The sequence below is a fragment of the Neofelis nebulosa genome, chromosome 8, assembly GCF_028018385.1.
Source record: "Neofelis nebulosa isolate mNeoNeb1 chromosome 8, mNeoNeb1.pri, whole genome shotgun sequence".
NCBI classification, from domain to species: domain Eukaryota; kingdom Metazoa; phylum Chordata; class Mammalia; order Carnivora; family Felidae; genus Neofelis; species Neofelis nebulosa.
This window is the reverse complement of record NC_080789.1, coordinates 141,758,517-141,777,987: the sequence shown is the minus strand read 5'-3', so window position 1 is coordinate 141,777,987 and position 19,471 is coordinate 141,758,517. Positions and strand designations below refer to the sequence as shown.

Sequence of the window (19,471 nt, the reverse complement as noted above, 5' to 3'; positions counted from 1 at the left end):
CCCCATCAGAACCCTCATCAGACCCTGTCAGACTCCTGTCAGAACCCCCCTTCCCGTCAGATCCCCCATCGGACCCCATCAGAACCCCCGTCAGACCCCCGTCAGGCTCCTGTCAGAACCCCGTCAGGACCCCCATCAGACCCTGTCAGACTCCTGTCAGAACCCCCCTTCCCGTCAGATCCCCCATCGGACCCCATCAGAACCCCCGTCAGACCCCGGTCAGGCTCCTGTCAGAACCCCGTCAGGACCCCCATCAGACCCTGTCAGACTCCTGTCAGAACCCCCCTTCCCGTCAGATCCCCCATCGGACCCCATCAGAGCCCCCGTCAGACCCCCTCCGTCAGACCCCCCATCAGACCCCCGTCAGACCTCCGTCAGATGCGCCCCTCGTCAGACCTCCATCAGACCCCCCCCGTCAGATCCCCCCCGTCAGACCCTGCCCCCCGTCAGACCCCCGTCAGAATCCCCGTCAGATCCCCCATCACACCCCTCCCGTCGGACCCCCGTGCAGGAGCGAGGCCGCCCTCCCCTCACGGGACCCTGGCGGCCCCAGCCTGGAAGCCCCGTATGAACGGGCACCACACCGCGGGCCGGGTACGGGGGCCGCACTTAACGACAGGTGCCTGGGGTCTCGGGCCCACCCGGCTCGGGGACGGGACGGCCAGCAGAAAGCTCCGTCCCGAGGACTCCTTACTGCCCAACTCGAGACCCGCGGGGGCGCCCGAGCGTGCCCCTGCCGATTCCGGACGCACGCGGAGGGGCTGCCCACTCTCGCGAGTAGCGCCCCGCGGAGGCGGGTGTGACGGACACCGGCCGGGCGGTCTGGCGGCCCGCTGGCGCTCCGGCGGCCGCGACGCTTCGCTTCGAGGGCCGGGCCCGGAGCACGTGGCCGGGCCGCGCCCAGAGGCCCCGGCTGACGCCCGCCCGGAAACCCGCCCCGCGCGCCCCGCCGCGCGGGCTGGGATTGGCTGGTGGGGGCGTGTCGAGCATGGGGGCGGGGGTGGGGGGTGGTGCCGGGAGCCAGGCGGGGGCGGGGCGGACGACGCACCCGCGCACGCTGACCCGGAGCTACCGTCTGCCCCGGCTCCCCGCGTGGGGCCGCCGCGACCGACCGGGGCCTGCGGGGCGGGCACGTGCCTGCGTCACAGGCCCGGCGCCCTGGGCCCCGAGGCCCCGGTGACAATTGCATTTCAGGGCCGGGGACCTGGGGTGTGTGGTGGGGCCGCCCCCTCTCCGGCCCGGCGCAGAAGTGGGAGCCACCCCATCCCCCACCAGCGCCGCCTCGCTTCACCGCCGCAGTTCAGGAGCCACGTGGAAGCCGCGGGACCTGAGGGCAATGCGCGCGGCCGCGGTCACAGACGGCGTGCAAATGGTGAGTGTCCTGTTGGGGCGCCACCAGGCTGTTGTTCCTAAAGAGCCGCAGCACAGGCAGGAACTCCGTGGCGGGGGGGAGTGTATGTGAAGCTCTGTCCCCCCCCCCCCTCCCCCCGTCCCTGCGTGGGTGAGGGGCTGGCGGGGGTCCCGAGGGGCCCCGGCACCGTCTCCCCGCCACCCCCTCTCCCGTCCCTGCGCGGGTGAGGGGCCTGCGGGGGCCTCCTGAGGCCGGGAGCGGATGGGTCATTCCCACGGTGGAGGCTCCTTGATTTAACCGTCTCAGGACAGTGCTCGTTGTGACCACAGTCCAACGACATTCTCTGCAAGAACGGGGAACAAAACCAAAGAAACCTTAAGAACGAACCCCAAAGTCCCGTTTTCGCAAGTGGTGGGTCACCTGCATTTAGGGGGGCCCTGGAAGACCACAGGCCGAGTTTGTTGTCCTGACTGCACAGCCGGATCCGGCTCCCGATTCGCCCCCTACGCTCCCCGTCGGGCTGTTCCGGGGCCCTTTTTAAGGAAACGCTCGGAGTGGAGCTGAGGAAAGTGAGTGACCCTGTGAGTAAGCGGTGCTGGTACCCGCTCTCTGTGTCTCCTGTGGCTGTGCCCCCTGCACCCCCTGGCTCCCTGTACCCTCTGTACCCCCTGTGCCCCCTGCTCTCTCTGTACCCCCCACCCCGTTCCCCCTGCACCCCCGGTACCCCTGTGCCCCCGGCACACTCTATACCCCTGTGTCCCCTGTGCCCCCTGCACCTAGGCTGCTGAGACCTGTGAGTAATAAATGTTGTGACTTCCTCCCTTGTACTGAAGCTGCGCCTTCAGTCCAAACGGGCCTGGGGTGTCCACTCCCCCATTGTGGGGGCTCGGAGGCGTGGGGGAGCCAGCTGCTGGCCCCACGCAGGTGGCTTGTGCCTCCCCTTCAGTAGGTCACACAGTGGGTATTCCTGGTTGGGTGAAGCTCGGCTGCTCAATGCACTGACCTAATGGGCTTATGGGTCCACGGATGTAGCCATATTTTCTCTTCATGTAGATGGTGGATTCCTTCAGGAGTCAGAATTGCCACAAAATATTTCAAGAAGGGTCTCCCCGGAGAGTCCGCACAATTGGATGGGTCACCTGGGACAATCCAGTCAGTTTTCCTGAGTTAGTAACAAATCTGATTTCCAGGTGCTGCATGGGAAGATGGTGTCAGGAAACCATAAGCCAGATGCACCTGTTAAGCAAAAAAAAGGACCCCACCTGCAGCTTGTGGGGTCCTGAATTCTGTGCTGCGTATGGTCAGCAGATACCCGACAGGGTAGCAGATGGTGGTATTGCTCTGTTGAGTCCCTCAGAACTTAGTTCTCAAGCCCAGATGACATCTGCCCGTGCCTGCCCCGTAAGTGTGGGTCCTTCTTTTGAAAGGAGGACCTTTCAAACAGGAGAGGAAAAAAGAAGGAAAGATGTGGAGTGGGGGAGCACCACACATCCCCCTGCGGTCAGGAGACTGGCCCTCTGTGTGTGCAGTGGGGGAGGGGGCCAGGGGGCCCTCTGTGTGTTAAGGCGAGACTGCCTGATGGATGGATGGGATGCAGCAGTGTTTCTTTCTGCGTGTCCGTCCATTCTACTCCTTTCTTCCTTCCTTCCTTCCTCCGTCTCCGTTTCTGTGGCCCCAGACTGCCTAGTGCCTTGGCCAGGCTGGCCCTCGCTGGCCCCCTCCATGTGAGATGTGGGTTTGTGGACATCTCAGGAAACAATTGGATGCTCACTTCTTTTGTTCTGGTCACACAGTCAGCTGCGCTGCTCTGAGAAGAGGGAACATAGGATCCGATTAACCCCCTGTGGTTTCTTCCCCAGGACTGGTGAAATGTTTGAAAGCAGCCCCCAGATCAGCTGCTCCCATTCCACTGCCTGCAGCATCCTGGCACTCGCTTGGGGGGCACCCGAGAGTCATCGATCAATAGGCCCTTGTCCCAGGGGATAAGGCCGGCCAGCTGCCAGGGAGCCGAATTCTAGCAAAGGTGGTTATCCGGTGGAGCCTGTTGTGGACGAGCCAGCTTGACGGAGAAATGGCTTTGCAGATCCCAGCTTAATTAAAGCAGGTATTTAGAGTAATGGAAAGTAACGTTTACAATGGTTTCCTTAGTTTTTCCACCTTCAGATGTCTGTGCACGTGCCCGATAGCTTAGCAACGGAGGACGGTTTGGGACTTGTCCCCATTTCTCTTGAGGGCCGGTCTGATTCTCCTCTCTTGATTCTGTGGAAGTTGGAGCTGTAGAAACAGAAACTGCTGTCCCTTCACCCTTCATTAATCCTCACTTCTCTGGACTCCGGGCTCTGCCTTATTCAGTGTAGTTATGTGCCCCTAGAGACACACTATTTGCTTCTTCACCTCCTGTGTGCCATTCCATGCCACATGCCACAGTCCTACTCTTCAAAGGATTTATCATGAATTTGGGGAGATGATTCAGACACAGAAATGTCTACAATATAAGGTATTATGTGGTAAATATCATGAAAATCTGCACACAGAATGTCATCAGGGGGAGGGGAAGGGAGAGAACTCTGTGCTTGGGGTCTCTACAAGCCGGCCGGGGCCTGGGCCTGGGCTTCCCAGGCAGTGATTCATTGAGTTCTCTCGGAGGCTCTTAGAAGGCAATTATGGAAACAGAGAGGGTGAGGGAAGAAGCCAGGCAAAGAGAAGGTTTCACGTGAGTCTAGTCTCCAGCTGATCTGACAGAAAACTCTGGAACTTGTAGGTGCCACAGAGGCCATGTGCTCTGGGACACAGGTGCTGAGCTGTGGCCCCTGTTGTGGTGACTGTTACTCTGAAGGGCGACATGAGGCATGGACATAGTAGACACAACCATACTGAGTTATACAGAACGAACAGAAGTGGTCAGAGGCCCCTGCCCGCAAAGCACCAAGCCCAGTTAGTTTTGTGGGAGAATTGTACCAAACTTTAAGTAGCAGACAATTTCAAGGCTATTTAAAGTGTTCCAGAGCGTATGAAGACAAGGAAAGGCTTCAAATGATTTTTATCATGAAATGCCTGTTACTGATCTATCCACCTGACTGAGAACGTGCAGAAGGAAAACTCCAGGTAGCCTCAGTTATAGGTATTGAAAATTCTAACCACCAAGCATTGGAGGAAAAGAGTAATACAGTAATTACTACAAGGGTGGTTTATTCCAGAAATGCAAAAATGGGTTCAATCAAAATGCAATTCAAAAATACGATTATAATTACAGATACTGAAAAGGCATCTACAAAATCCAACAACTACTTTTGGTAAAAACTCAATAAAAAATAGGTGGATTTTTAAATGTGATTTTACATGTATGTATATGTATATATTACATAGGTATATACACACACATACACGTTATAAAGATTTAGATATACTCACACGTTATAGAGAGATGTGTATACAGACACAGATGTTATAGGGGTATATATGTTATATAGAGAGATATATACACATGCACAATGTTACAGAGAGTTGGATGTAGACACAAATGCATGTTATAGAGAGATGTACACACATACACAGACATATGTAGGCAGAGGTATACACACAGGCACACACACATATATAATATATAGAAAGAGGTGTAGACACACGTAGAGACAGGTATATTCACATACATGGTAGAGAGGGATATGCACATGCACCCTCCCCCAGCGTCATGCTTGCTGGGGAAACACTAGAGGGGTGTCCACTGAGCCCAGGAATACCGCAAGAATGCCCATGGTAACTTCCTTATTTAACATTTGCTGAAGTTATTAGCCAGCACAAGAAGAGAAGGAAATTGGAGATACAGTAATTGGAACGGAGAAGTAAGAGTGTTGCTATTGAACGTGCTATGATTTATATGTGGAAATCTCTGGAGAATCCAATTGGAATACAGCTAGAAATAGAGAGTCAGAAAGGGGATAGGGTGCAAGTTAATATACAGAAATCAATAGCTTTCATCTGTACACACAACAGCGGGTAAGAGACTGTAAGGGACAAACCGCTCTGTTTACAGCAGCAAACAAGATAACAGGAATAAGTTTAACAAGAAATGATCAAGACGAATAACCAATAAAACATTACCCTTCCCCCCGCAAGACACCAACAAAGCGTGAACAAGTGGATGTCCCACATACTCAGACAGGAAGATCTGACGTCATGAAGCCTCTCTAAAGTGATTGATGAGGTTAACATGGTTCCGACGGGAACAGCACTAGGGCTTTGTTTCTGACAAAGAAAATCGGGTTGAAAAGTATAGTTTTGTCCTGTCATTTATATTTGAGCCACGCAAGTTGATTCTGGTAGGAAACCCAGGAAATTCTGGGAAAGAATACCAATAGTAGCACACAAAGCTGGGAGATACCAAGCAGATTACAAGGACTCAGTAACAACTTGCTATGGTTCTGATGCATGAAGTCCCACAAGGGGAACAGAGCAGAGTCCAGAAATTGACCCAAAGTCATGCAGGAAGTTGGTGTAGGATACAGTGATAGCATCTCAAACCTCGGGGGCAAAGGGCCACTATTCCATTAGTGCTATCTAGTAACCGAAGAGCCATCTGAGAAATAAAATTGTATCTTCACCTTACACCATGCACCAGGACCAATTCCAGGCAGATCAAAGGTTTAGGTGCAAAAAAATGAAGACCTACACATGGGTGTTTCCAGCAGCTTTATTCATAATCTCCCAAACTTGGAAGCAACCAAGATGTTCTCTGTTAGTAGGTGATGTGGTCCGCCCAGGCAGTGGAACAGTGTTCGGGTGATGCGGCCCGTCCAGACAATAGAATAGTATTTGGCACTAAAAAGAAATGAGCTCTCACACCATGAAGAGACATGGAGGAAACTGGCATGCTTATTACCAAGTGAAGGACGCCAACTCCCTTCCTAGGGCTCCACACTGTATGACTGCAGCTACATGACGCTCCAGGAGAGGCGAAAGTATGAGACAGAAAAAGATCAATGATTACAGGGCTGGGGGGAGTGTGGGGTGAAGAGACGGAACACATGGAGAGGGTTCTTAGGGCAGTGAGACTAGTCCGTGTGACACTGTAATGGTGGATCCATGTTGTTACACATTTGTCCAAACCCACAGAATGTACAACACCAAGAATGTAAACTGTGGTCTTTGGTTATTAAGAAAAAGAAGACGTGGGGGTGCGTGGCTGGTTCACTCGGTAGAATGTGTGACTCTTGATCTTGGGATCATGAGTTCAAACCTCATGTTGGGTGTGGAGATTACTTAAAAATAAAAAAAATCTGAAAAGATGTCAATGTGCTAGAAGAAAACATGGGATAATCTCTTCACAAATCTGGCAGGTGAAAGACCTTTCTAATTATAATTAAAAATCTCAAAGTAGTAAAAATCACTAAATTCAAATGCATAAAATAATTCTCAACAGAAAAACATCCTAAAGTCAGTAAAAAGACAACTAAAAACAGGAAAAATACAGTTTGTCACAAATAATTTGTATCTAATATATAAAGAACTTTTAGAAAAAAAAAATCCCAATAGAATAATGTGAAAGGCTATATAAAAACATTTCACAGAAAGTAAATAAAAAGTGTTCCTAAATATATGGAAAAGCAGTCTCACTGATTTAAAGAGTATGATGTTCAAAATACAATGAGACGCAGTTTTTCACCCATCAGGTTGGTCAACATCTAAAGATTTATTAACGTACAGTTGGAAAGGCTGTGGGGTAGCCTCTGCCCTTATGAGCAGGGGCAGGAATATTTATGGATAGAGTGCATTTGAATGACAAACTCACAAATGCATGTACCCTTTGACTCAGCAGTTCTGTTTCTGGCAATTTATGTGATCCGTTCATAAGCCGTGTGTGAAAACGATGTGGGCACACAGCCATGTGGCACAGTAGTGTTTGTAACAGCACACCTCCTCAGGGCCTGTGTCCAGCAGCAGGGAAAATAAACCATTGCATGAAAAAAGCAAGTGGCAGGGCAATGATGTAACGGCTGTACCTCTTGTGTGCGTTTCCTTGCATTTGTGTAAAGAAACTCTGGGAGGGTGTTGGTCATGGTCTGGGACTTTACCTGATGTACAAGGTGGCAGGTCAGCCCGTTACTGCCTGAGGGATGCTGGCTCAAGACATGAGATTCCTGGCTCAGAGACTAAGGGTATCACTGCAGCCCAGCACAGCAGTTCGCTCCTATTTGCTGTGGTGCCCTGGCCCCCACCTCGTGGGCATGTGCCGGGTCCCAGAGGACACTGCAGCTGGGCAGCTGGGGACACTGAGCTCTGGAAGGTCTCTGTCATGGTGATTCAGTGTGGTTCACTGTGAGTGGAGGCAGGCACACCAGCACTCTGTCCCAGAGGAAGACAGTCGAGAAAAGTTCCAGGACTGGAGTGAATGTCTCTCCCTGGCTGGCCTCTTGCGTTGCCCTGGTCAGTTCCGGGAGAACTGGACTGTCTGCTCACTAGCTGACGCGGTCGCCTCTCCCCACTAGGAAGCCGGTACCGGGTCGTGGGAAGGTGACTGGGCTGGCTTGCTCTCTGGCTGGCCTCCATCTGATGCACTAAACTTCTAAGTCGGTGGGCTTCTCCCCAGTGCACCCTGGCCCCAGCGCGCCAACTTTAGGCAATCGTTTGGAATGTACTTTTGTTTATTTAACTGGGAAGGAGAGGTTCTTAGCCCATTCAAACCTTGAATGGAATTTTCACAACACAACCTCTGATTTTGGAGGGAAATGATTACATTTCTGAGAATAAAGGTAAATATACCAACCAGCATCCAAGAAGCGAATATCAAAACTATGGATTTATCCCACATGCAGACTGCCCAAGGTTGCGGTGTAGAAATGAGTTCTGACTCCCTGTTTCCTAGCGCTGCACCCACTGAGTGTCATGACCCCGGCAGTAGGGTTTCTATAATCTCCTGTGGAGACAACGGCCAGCCTTGATGTAGGGCCCAGCCATTGGGAAGTGTCCCCCAGCAGGAGCCACCCGGCACCCTGCAGTGTCTGCCTCAGGCTGCCAAGCGCTTACCCTTTCGCCTCTGTCCTCACTTGGTCAGACCCTGATTATCTCTTTTCCTTCGAATCAGTTCCTTCCTATTGTCAGTTTCTGTTTCTGTTTCTGTCATTTAAATTTCCTTTAGTTTGTTTGAAATCAAGTGCATTTAAAAATGTTGGCTCAGGCACCTCTTGTGTGGGAGGGCCATGGGTAAGACCGAAGGAAACGTTTTCACTTTTGATGGAGACTTTTCTCCCATCAGCGTCTCGGTTTACAGCCATCCCGCAGGGCTGTATTCTCTAAACATTGCAGATGCGTGGACTTTAGGAGGAAATTTCGTAAGCTGTGTGAACAAGCTTTGTGCGCTGCCCTGGGGATGGCAGTGCCGGGTGGGGACATAAAGCCACAGGATGTGACCTGCACCGGGACCCAAGCTTTGGAGCCGGGTGACCCTGTTTCTGCTACTGACCTCAGACTTGGGTCACAGGAGCTTGTCTGCTGTCTCCTGTGGCAAATGGGGACAAAACTAGTCCTGTCAAGGTTTTGAGGATGAAAGGGAATCGTATAAAGTTGTGACAGGGGCCGTTGAATCCCAAAGAAATGCTGTGATTTGTGGCCTTTAGTGTCACAGGTATTGGTTCCTCTGATCTGCAGCCAGACTAGTGACATCCGCTGGTAGAAGTCATTAAAGCCATGTGTTCTTTTATTACTTATGTTGACTATGAAACATGTTCTTTGTATGAGGAGAGGACTCTTGGAGCAGATGATAAACAGAGTGTGTTCAAGGACCCCTTAAAAATCAACCTGACCACACCCCCCTGGGCTGTAGGCGAATGGCTGCTGCATTATAATCCCACAGGTTCCAATCATTCATTCGTCACAAAAATATTATAGTTTAAGAGACTAGAATAAAGTTGAGGTTTAAATGCCTTGAAGTAAAACAGGGTGCGGTTTTCTTCCACCGGCGAACTCTTTGGGGGCAGTTACCTGCCAGGTTGTGATGTCATGATGAGGAAAATGCCGAAGTGTTTGAACAGCTTTGACGGGGGCGCCCGATCTTGAGAGAGAGTTCGGAACTGCCGCCTTCCTCCCCGTCTGTGTCTCCTTGTGCGCGTCTGGCGAGAAGCGAGGACTCAGGTGTCTGGTGTGGGGTTAGCCAAGGTCAGCCGCTGCCCCTCCGCAGGTGGCTTCTCCGGGGGGGCCCCCACTGCGAGCTTCTCTGGAGACAGGCTGGGCCTGTGGCGACTTGGGTGAGTGAGGGCTCTTCTCTTCTCTCCATTTTAAGGAGGGGCGTTCAGCGTAAACATGTCAGCAGTCATGCTACACAAGGCTCAGCAGTAAAATACACCCTGCGTTTTGTGGTTTAGACCTCACCGTCTACACCAAAGCCTAAAAATCATTGTCGCACATGCTCCTTACTGTACAAGACGGGGCCGCACGCGTGGTGACGTGCCTGGACACCAGGACCTTCCTCCCTGCCGCCTGCCTCTGCACCTATCAGCAGGGTCTGGGACCAGCCCCCTGAGGCCTTTGGGGCACTGGGTGCCATGGGAGGATCGGGGCAAAGACCGCCTTACCTGGTGGCTGGCTCCGTACCCTGCCAGAGCATGGCGCGACATCCCAGAAGCAGACTTCTTCACCCCACGTGGTCATTTTAGGTTCAGAGCAACACACTCTGAAACACAGTGGAACACGCGTTCCATGTTGTTGCTTGGGACTTTGAGATTGTCCCAGGAAGACGGGCCGGCCTGCTCGGCCCACACGGTTCTGACGTGCTGAATGGAGCTGTTCTGGGCTGTTTTCATGAAGTTTGACCTCACCGTTTTCTTCCCTGTCCCGTTTTCAAGGAGTTGTGCATTTTTTTCTGGGGAGTCCTAAATCCCAGGCATTTGTGAGCAGTTATAGCTGAACGTCAGCTGAAACCAGACAGATGTTTGTCAAAGCCGTAGCTTCCGGGTGTGTTGTGCAGGGCGGGCCACTGGAAGACGAGCTGGAGCATGAACTTCGGAGAGTACACACCAGGAAAGTCTTTCTTCTGGTTGTTTATTTAACAAGCTTAGAAGTAAGTCATTTTCAGGCGAAGATCGAGCATCTCAGCACGACGCCTCGTGCTCAGTCTCAAGGGACCCCCACATCTTGCCGAGACTCGGGAGAGGCACCTAGCCTCTTGGTCTCCTTGTCTGTGTTTCTTAAAAGCCGTAATTAAGATTCCTGCCTTTCCCACTTCTCAGGGTTGTAGCAATTAACTTGATTAGTGTGTGCAAAAGTGCTATCAAAATTGTAAATTTGCATATCAAATGAAAATCATCATTACTAAAGGCCCCTTCAAGAATCTCTTTCTCATGGAAACACCCGACTTGCTTCACAAAGGAGAAGACAGAGCTGTTGCTTGACAACTTGGCTAAACGGTCAGTGTCCAGGTTTCCGGTTCAGGAGGTCGGAGTGAGTGACATGTTGCTTCTCCTCCCGTGGGATCCACCGAAGGAAAGGGTTCTGGGGGGTGTGTGGCGGCGTGGAGGGGCAGGATGACATCCCAGCACCGCGGGGAGGAGCCGTCACAAGGGAGCAATGGCCTGCGGGGTGGGCTCAGAGAAAGCAGGCACCCAGCCAGCAGGCCCCAAGGGCGGGTTCACTGGGTGACTTTTAAGGGGCCTTGTCTGGTCCCGACTCACCTGGGTCAAGGAGGCTTCTGATCGGGGGAGCCCCCACCTTCCGCTGTATCCCCGGAAAGGGATACAATTCTAGAGGAAATCAGAGCTGCACTGGTGATAGTTGAGCTAGTATTTTTCTCACGAATGTGAATATTCAGACAAAAGCCAAAAAGAGACAGAGACAGACAGTAAACAAAGCTCCATCACAGAGGAGGCCCAGGCCTCAGCTGCTGAGTCTCCCCAGGGACCTGTGGGGAGCGTCACCTCAATAAAACAGGAGAAGGGAAGAACCTGAGGTGATGAGTGATGAAGATTGCAGAGATTAAGAAGCGACAGGCAGGGGTGCCTGGGTGGCTCAGTCAGTTGAGCATCCGACTTCAGCTCAGGTCATGATCTCACCGTTTGTGAGTTCCAGCCCCATGTTGGGTTGTGTGCTGACAGCTCAGAGCCTGGAGCCTGCTTTGGATTCTGTCTCCCTCTTTCTCTGCCCCTCCCCTGCTTGTGCTCTGTCTCTCTCTGTCTCTCAAAAATAAATTTTAAAATGTTAAAAAAAATTTAAGAAGCGACGGGCAGTTGAAGAGGGTCAGGGACGTTTCAGAAATGCCCAAGAACAGAGGAAAAGGGTAGACGACGTCAGGAAGTAAGACCGAAGGTTCAGTCAGAATACTGAATGTTTGACAAAAAGTGTGTAAAGGAAGGAATTTATCAACAGAATGATAGAAGGAAACAGTGCAGAAACAACAGCTTAAATAAATCAGGGTGGGTGCATGGCTCCCACATGCACACATTCTTGTGAAATTAGAAAACATTCAGTTTATTTATTTGTTTTTAAAGTTTATTTTTATTTATTTTGAGAGAGAACGAGCAGGAGTAGGGGCAGAGAGAGAAGGAGAAAGGGAGAGACAGAGAATCCCAAGCAGGCTCCACACTATCAGCGCAGAGCCCTCTCTGCGCTTTGCGTTTGAACTCACAAACCATGAGATCATGACCTGAGCTAAAATCAAGAGTTGGAGGTTTAACCGAATGAGCCCCCCCCCCCCCCGATACCCCTAAAACATTCAGTTTAAGAAAGGACCCTTTCCCTTCCTTGGGTGGGGTGGGGGTGATCTGGCAAAGTTGTCAGCCGGATGTTTCTAGTTAGAAACATTGGTAAGCGATAATAGAAAAATCCCCTCCAGATGTGCAGGGAAAATAATTTTCAGTGTGGAATTCTCCCTAAGCAAAGCTATTCCAGTAATAAGAGAGGCACAGTCAGGACACTGCCTGGTGAGCGAGCCTGCTGGTTTCTGTTCCCCACGCGTTTTAAAGTGTTTCTTGAGGCTGCACCTGTCAGACAGGGAGAAGGGAGGAGAAAGAGGTGTCGTGTGTGTTGGGGGCACAGTCACAGCTGGGGGAGGGTGTGGACCTGTCCACAGACACAGGGACTTGCAGGCACTTCCTTCTTTTCAGCGAAACAGAAGAAAGTTGAGCGTTCTGGAAAACACACACACTACCTCAGAAGGTCTTTAAGGAAGTCTAGCTACAGATTTGGGCCGATCCTAAATGTGACATGGCTTTGAGTGGTGGCAGAAGGAGAATCTGTAAGACTGGATGATACTGCTCTCAGGACACAGTCTGGTGACAGCACAGCAACCCTAGGTCAGCCCGTGCTTGGCGCTGGGGCCCTACAGCATCCTGACTGCGTGGAGGCCAAGTGCTGGTTTCCAACCTCAGATGACTGGACGGAGTAGGGAAGACTTCAGTATGGCGGAGAGTACAAGTACAGTATCGTTATACGATAATACAGATATACACGTACAGTGATACAAGGCCACTTGCAAGGCAGAGCACAAAGTAAAGATAAATCATCTCCGCTTGTAGGACAAGAAGTAAAAGCATATTATCTAAAACTACAAATATTACAAATATCATGAAAACTAAAAAAAGTGTCCGATTGTAATGGTGCAGATCAGTATTACTCAGAATTGAAACAGTGAACACGGAACCGATAGTGTTGAGAGTTGCGAGGACACAAATAGACCATGAGTGACGGCTTCCCTGAGGGGCTGGCAGGAGAGCGCCGTGTCTCGACCCGAGCTCTCTTCTGGAGTTTTGACCAGTGACTGCATCATTTAGATAAAAGTAAAAGCTGTTCTATTCGCAGGTGTATGTTTTTGCAATCAGATTTCTCCTGATGGCCACACAAGGGCAAGCACGTTGCAGGGGCTGAGTCTCGCCCACCTAGAAGTGGACGGGCCTCTGAGTCCTGTTTTCCTGCGGAATCACTGCATTTTTACAACTTTGTACACAGATGGGAACTCGAGCCAGAACAACCTTCCCTCTTGGAGCTTCCTAGGCATTAGCTTAAATACCTGTACTAGGACTGGGGTCAAGTGTCACATCAGCTTTAAGTCAGTGATTAAAGAAAATACTTGTCAATTCTGCACACATCTCCCTAATGTCTTGTTAATCAACATGTTTATTAAATCTTCTCTTTATAACAGGAAAGTAAATTTCAGCAATTTATTCTTCAACGTTTAAAGTTACTAATTAGTGAAACTTCACTTTGTACAGTTGCACTTAATAGAATAAATTTTGTTCATGCAGGTAAATTGTCAGCACATAAAATGGTGTATTCACTGACCACTTTTACATGCTGTTTTCCCACGAATCTTTGCAAAATATTACTCCCCTTCCTTCCTTCCTCCTCCCCTCCCTCCCTCCTTCCTTCCTCCCCTCCTTTCTCCCCTCCCTCTTCCTTCCTCTCTTCCTCCCCTCCCTCCTTCCTTCCCACTCCCTTCCTTTTTTCCCTTCCTCTTTACTTCCTCCCCTCCCTCTTCCCTCCTTCCATCCCTCCTTCCCTCCTTCCCCCTCCTCCCCCCTCCCTTCTTCCTTCCTTTTTCCTTCCTTCTTCCTTCCTTCTTTATCTTCTTCCCTCCCTCCCTCCCTCCCTCCCTCCCTCCCTCCCTCCCTCCTTCCTTCTTTTTTCCCTCTAAGTTGCAGAGAGGCTGATTGACCTATAGTCATGGCTAATTGAAGGTGGGGCTGGGATTCAAACCCAAGCGACTGTTTTTGGACTCTAGCACCTCTCATGGTTTCCTAGATCATGTCCTAAAGTGGGGACTCTTCTTTCCTGGCACCCCCTTAGTGTGCAGAATGGTGCCGGGCATGTAGAGGCATCTGGGCTGCTGGCTGGCTGGAGAAAAGAATGGCCATGTCCAGCAGGAATGATCTCAATGGAGGTGGAGTCCTAGCCCTCAACTTAGAATATCCCATTTTCTACAAGGAGACAGATCTTTGTGCACGTACAAGAGGGGGCAGGTGTCGGTGACTAGGGCCGAACGGAGGCACTGGACACTGTGGTATTGTTGACAAAACTGAATTGCCTTGGCCTCAGCACGTTGTCTTCCTACAGTAGTTGTTACCTTTCAAAGCATTTCATATGCCTCATCCTACTCACCAAATAACAGCAGGTGGTGGGGGGGTGGGGGTGGCACTTTTATTTCCATCTTACTAAGATGCCCTGAATGGAAAGGACATGGGATCCTGAGTGGCTTTGCCGCTCCCCCGGCATCCTCACACTGGGCCCCCCGGGGCTGGGATGATAGGAAAACGATGCCGACTATCTGGTTTTAATGGATTTTTAACCGAAATCTGTTTTGTCATCAGATAGATAGTCTTTGTGTAGACACGCAAAGTCTCTGTGTGAAACCTAGCCCAAAGTCAGTTATTTCTGCAGTAATCATTTTGAGCAGGTCGCTACCAACTCGTGCCGAGCTGTGGAGCCAGAAACAGTAGGATTCAAACAACCAGCCGGTTAGTTACTATTCATAGGCTAGTAATGAGACGCTTTCACTAAAACCGATTGCTGAAAATCAGCTATCGCCTCTCCTGCCCTGGCTGTCCCAGGCCGCGACCTTCTCTGCGGTCTGGAAGTTCCCCTCCCGTCCTGCCGCTCGTGTGGGGCGGGTGCCACGTCTGCGATCCATTTGGCAGGAAGGAGAGCGCCCCATGTCCTGTGCTGGGGTTGGCACCTGGCGGGGACTCAGACTCCCTGTGCAGAGGAGATGCAGGCACCCGAGGGCAGCCTCCTCACCCACCCGCCCACGGCACCGGTCGGCGGCTGGGCCTGACCTTGGCTTCCAGTGCTATCAACACCAACGTGCCCGGCGTTCTCCACTGCGGCTTGGGAGCCTAATGGGAAACACAGGCCAGGTCCTCACGTGGCCCTTCTTGGCGGGACCCGAGGCGCGTGGGCAGAGCCGGCTCTGAGTGGTGGGCTTTACGGCCACTGGTGGCACGGCTCTGCTGACCATCTACTCTGGTCACAGAGCTCCCTGGTCCTATTCCTGTTTCTGTTGTTGGCGTCTTCGTGTGGAAGAGGGATTTGTCTTGCTCCCAAGATCAGGCAAACACTAAATCTCCTCTCCTTGCACGTGAGGTTCCCACGGGGAAAACAAGAGGTGTTACCTGTGGTCATGACGATTCCTGCCAGTGCTTTGTGGCGGGCGTGCGCGGACGCCAGGCCCACGGTCAGCTCGCGGAACTTCTGTGTGACCAGCTGGGACACGGAGTCTGCGAATTCCTGAAAGACACAAGCACCAGGGCCTCTTTGACGGCTGAGCGTGGGCGGTGGCCTGGCCTCCCTCCTCCTCCAAGACACGTCCCCATGTGCGGTGTCCAGACGACACCATGCCCACTATCCTACGACCCCATGGCCTGGGGAAAGAACCAGATATTACACCGAACCGGTGGCAGGCCACGGTTGTGGGGGAGGACCCCAAGCCTGGCCCCGAGTCTGGGCAGAGCCTGCCCGTGGGAGGCCACAGACACTCCCACCCTCCCCTGCCCCTTGGAGGGGCCAGCCTGGGGCTGTCCTTCTGGGATTCTTGTTTCATAGAACCCTGAGTGGAGCTGGGGGCTTGCACAAACCACACACTTGGTTCCCTGTCTTCGGGGTTGTGGAACCAGTTTCTAAGTACCCTACGATCTCAAGTGCCTCCTGGCTGAGCTGCTCCCTGCTAACCCACAGTCTGCCTTCACATTTCTGCGCACACGAGCACTCACAGAGACACATTCACAGTGCGTACCCACACACGTGCATATGCACAGCTGTGCACAAATACATTCGGACAGCGTGCGCGCACACACGCACACACACACACTGAGTTGACATAACCCCACGTGTTGAAATTTTCCTAGTGTGACCCGCATCCCTACTGAAGCCGCTCATCTGCAGTGACAAGGCCGACGTGGTCCACGGATGTGGTTTTCTCGTCACCCTTCTCCCTCCGACATGGCCCCACGGTGGCCGTGTCGCTTCTCTGCTGCAGGAGGCAGGCTGGGATGCAGTGCCCTTCACGGCACTGGAGGCAGAGATGTGGTGTGAGTCACGAGGGCCCATTTTATAAGGTAGTCCTCTTTGTTTTGAGCTGATGGTGTTTCCATGAGGATTCAATGCACTCACGTGTCTGAAATGCTGGGTGTGCTGCCGTGGGCTTCCTAAGTGTTCTTCGTTCATCACCATCGTTGTTACTAATGATCATTTCCCTGGTCGCTGCAGACACTGGTGGCATCTTCCTGTAGCCCCGTCCAGCATCCGCTTACCTGCGAGGTGGGCAAGTGGCTCGTTTCTGTGACAGGACGGACGTTCATTTCCCGCCAGGCGTCTGCACATTGTGCTGCAGACAGGAACAGGTCTTGGCAAAGATGCGAAAGAGACCGCTTTAAAAAAACGCATTTACGGGCGGTGAAACATGTTGATACAGAAACAGCCTGCCTCTCGGATGCTGGAAACGTGCAGCGACGACACTGAGGCTTTGGCGGCCGCTTGTCCAGTGCCGCTGCGGGCTCGGCGCTTTTCCCTGTGCTGCTGTGGCTGCTGCCGAAGCCTGGAGTGGCGGGTGCCATACAGGTGTGATGGGTGGGGCCTGCTGGGCATGGGGCGTGTGTGCTGGGAGGTCTTTCCTGGCTTGGCCCCAGAGGAAGCTAGGCTGCTGGGTGAGGTGCCTCACCTCCCCTGGGCACTGTGGAGTCAGTCATGGGCAAGACAAATCCTGGGGACCGTCCTGTCCTGTGTGACCCGAAGATGGAGGTCCAGAGAGAGTGGGTACGTGTCCCAGGCGCACTGGGTGTGGGTGTCCTGGGGCAGCTGGAACTGGAGACCTCAGAACAGCAGAAATCTGTTCCCGCCTGGCTCTGGAGACAGTAATCTGAGGCATTCTCCCTCCTGAGGCTCCAGGGAGGGTCCTTCCCGCCTCCTCCAGCTTCCGGGAGGGGGCTCCACATATCCCTGGGCTTGCGGCCATGTCCTTCCTGTCTCTGCTTCCATCATCATGCGGCGTCTGTTCTGTGTCTGCCTCTCCTTCTCTGTCTCTTACAAGATGCCTGTCACTGGGTTTAGGGCTACTCTCATCCAGGATGAGCTCACCTCGGTTCCTTCAGTTCACATCCGCATAGACCCAGGCACGGGCTCCGGGGCAGGACATGGGCATGCCTTTTTGGGGCCACATTCACACCATTTCTCCTTGTCATGGCTCGTCCCCGCTCATGCTGTAACTGAGAGGGCAGCAGTTTTTCACAGAGTGTGAGTTTGGGTAATTTCTGCACGTCTTGGATGAGCCTGACTTTTTAATTTGTGTGGGAAGATTAATTGCATCATCAGGCTTTGCCAGGCGCCCGGACCATGACCTGGGCAGTCGTAACTGCCGTTTCTCGAGCAGCTACAGGTGTGGACACGGGGCTGGTAGGGTTCATGGTGCCTTGGTCCCACCTCCAAGGGCAGGGTTTATCCTTTCCCCTGACACATACTTAGGTCCAGCCTCTGGAGGCTAGTGGGCAGGGGAGCTCAGAGCTTTGACTGATGGGACACAAACAGGGAGCTGGGCTCCGTGGGAACGGGTCTGAGAGCTCTGTGGGGGGTCTGAGAGGCCCGCTCTTGGGCAAGAGCCTTTGGGCACTGTTCCCGCAGGACCAGTAGGAAGACGCAGCCTCGGTGCCACCTGCCTCTCAGGGAGGAGGGGCTCTCACCTGGCCACGGAGAATGAGGCTCCTGTCTAGGCACAGGGGGCCAGAAAGGCATCACCGGAGCTGACAGCCGAGATGGACCTTGAGGAACCAGTGGGCCTAAGGCCTTACCTTTTGCCTTTGTCAGGTCACAGGAGGACGTGGTCTTCCTCCCTCTGGCTCCTCCGTATGCTGGCCGTTGGGGGAGAGTCTAGATGCTGTTCTGTGGGGGGACCTAACTGCTGGGGTGCACCCTGCCTGCTGGGCACCATGGCGCCTGCAGGTGGCTGTCCGTACAGTCTCTCTCTGGGATGGGCTTCCTGGGGCTTCACGTGCTGCCTTCTTCTGGCTTCCCCAGGATTTTAAGTGGCTCAAGGGCAGACCGCCTGTCTTTCACTTCTCTAAAAACGTTTAAAAAATTGAAGTATGGTGAAGCTACCGTGCTATATTCAATATTAGTTTCAGGTGTGCAACATAAGGATGAGATAACTCTGTTCAGCACTCAGCGCTCATGATGATATGAAGGAGACTCTCAGTCTCCTTCACCTATCACCGCCCCCCCCCCCCCCGCCACTTCCCCTCTGGTGACCATCAATGAGTGAGGTCATACGGTGTTTGTCTTTCTTTGACTGATTTTTCTTAGAATATATTCTAGTTCCATCTACATTGTTGCAAATGGCAAGATTTCATTCATTTTTATGGCTGAGTAATATTTCATTGTGTATATACACCACCTCTTCTTTATCTGGTCATCAAACTACGGACACTTGTTTGCTTTCCATATCTTGGTGGTTGTTGATAGTGCCACCATCAACACTGGGGTGTGTATCTTGTGAATTAGTGTTTTTATTTTCTTTGGGTAAATACTAGTGGAATTATCGCATCGTAGGGTAGTTCTGTTTTTAGCTTTTTGAGGCACCTCCACATTGTTTTCCAGAGCAGCTGCACCAGTTTGCATTCCCACCAGCATTGCAAGAGGGTTCCCGTTTCTCCACATCCTCGCCAACATCTGCTTGTTCGGTTGTTAAATTATAGCCACTCTGACCGGTGTGAGGTGGTATCTCCTGGTGGTTTTGATTTGTATTTTCCTGATGATGAGTGATGTTGAGCATCTTTTCGTGTGTCTGTTGGCCATCTGGATGTCTTCTTTGGAAAAATGTTTATTCAGGTCATCTGCCCATGTTTAATTGGATTATTTGGGGTGGTTTTTGGTGTTGAGTTGTAGAAGTTCTTTACAGATTTTGGATATTAACCCCTTGTTGGATGTGTCATTTGTGAGTGTCTTATCCTGCTCAGTAGGTTGCCTCGTCATTTTATTGAGGGTTTCCTTCTCCAGTACGTTTTCAAGGTGCTGAGATCTGATTCCCATGCCTTGTATGCTCTGAGGTGGGATTCCAACGGACCTCTGATTGCCCTTTTTCCTTCCCTTGAAAGTGAAGTTTCTGAATGTCCACGAAGCCATAGACCATCAGCCCAGGAGGTGTCTCGTTCTGTG

General features: G+C 52.1%; 1 protein-coding gene and 1 long non-coding RNA gene across 3 annotated transcripts in view; one reads left to right on the top strand and one right to left on the bottom strand.

Annotated features, from left to right (window-relative positions):
- ADARB2 (adenosine deaminase RNA specific B2 (inactive)) overlaps positions 1-19,471 on the bottom strand; it is a 416,131-nt gene that overhangs the window by 39,188 nt on the left and 357,472 nt on the right. For both annotated transcript variants that reach the window (XM_058682030.1, XM_058682031.1), the window contains one exon: positions 15,442-15,556. In XM_058682030.1, the coding sequence (XP_058538013.1) occupies positions 15,442-15,556 (115 nt within the window). The remainder of the gene's footprint in view (positions 1-15,441; positions 15,557-19,471) is intronic.
- Positions 1,098-3,468, top strand: LOC131483675 (uncharacterized). Its single transcript, XR_009247859.1, has 2 exons — positions 1,098-1,372; positions 3,211-3,468. It is a non-coding gene; the product is annotated as an uncharacterized LOC131483675 (long non-coding RNA).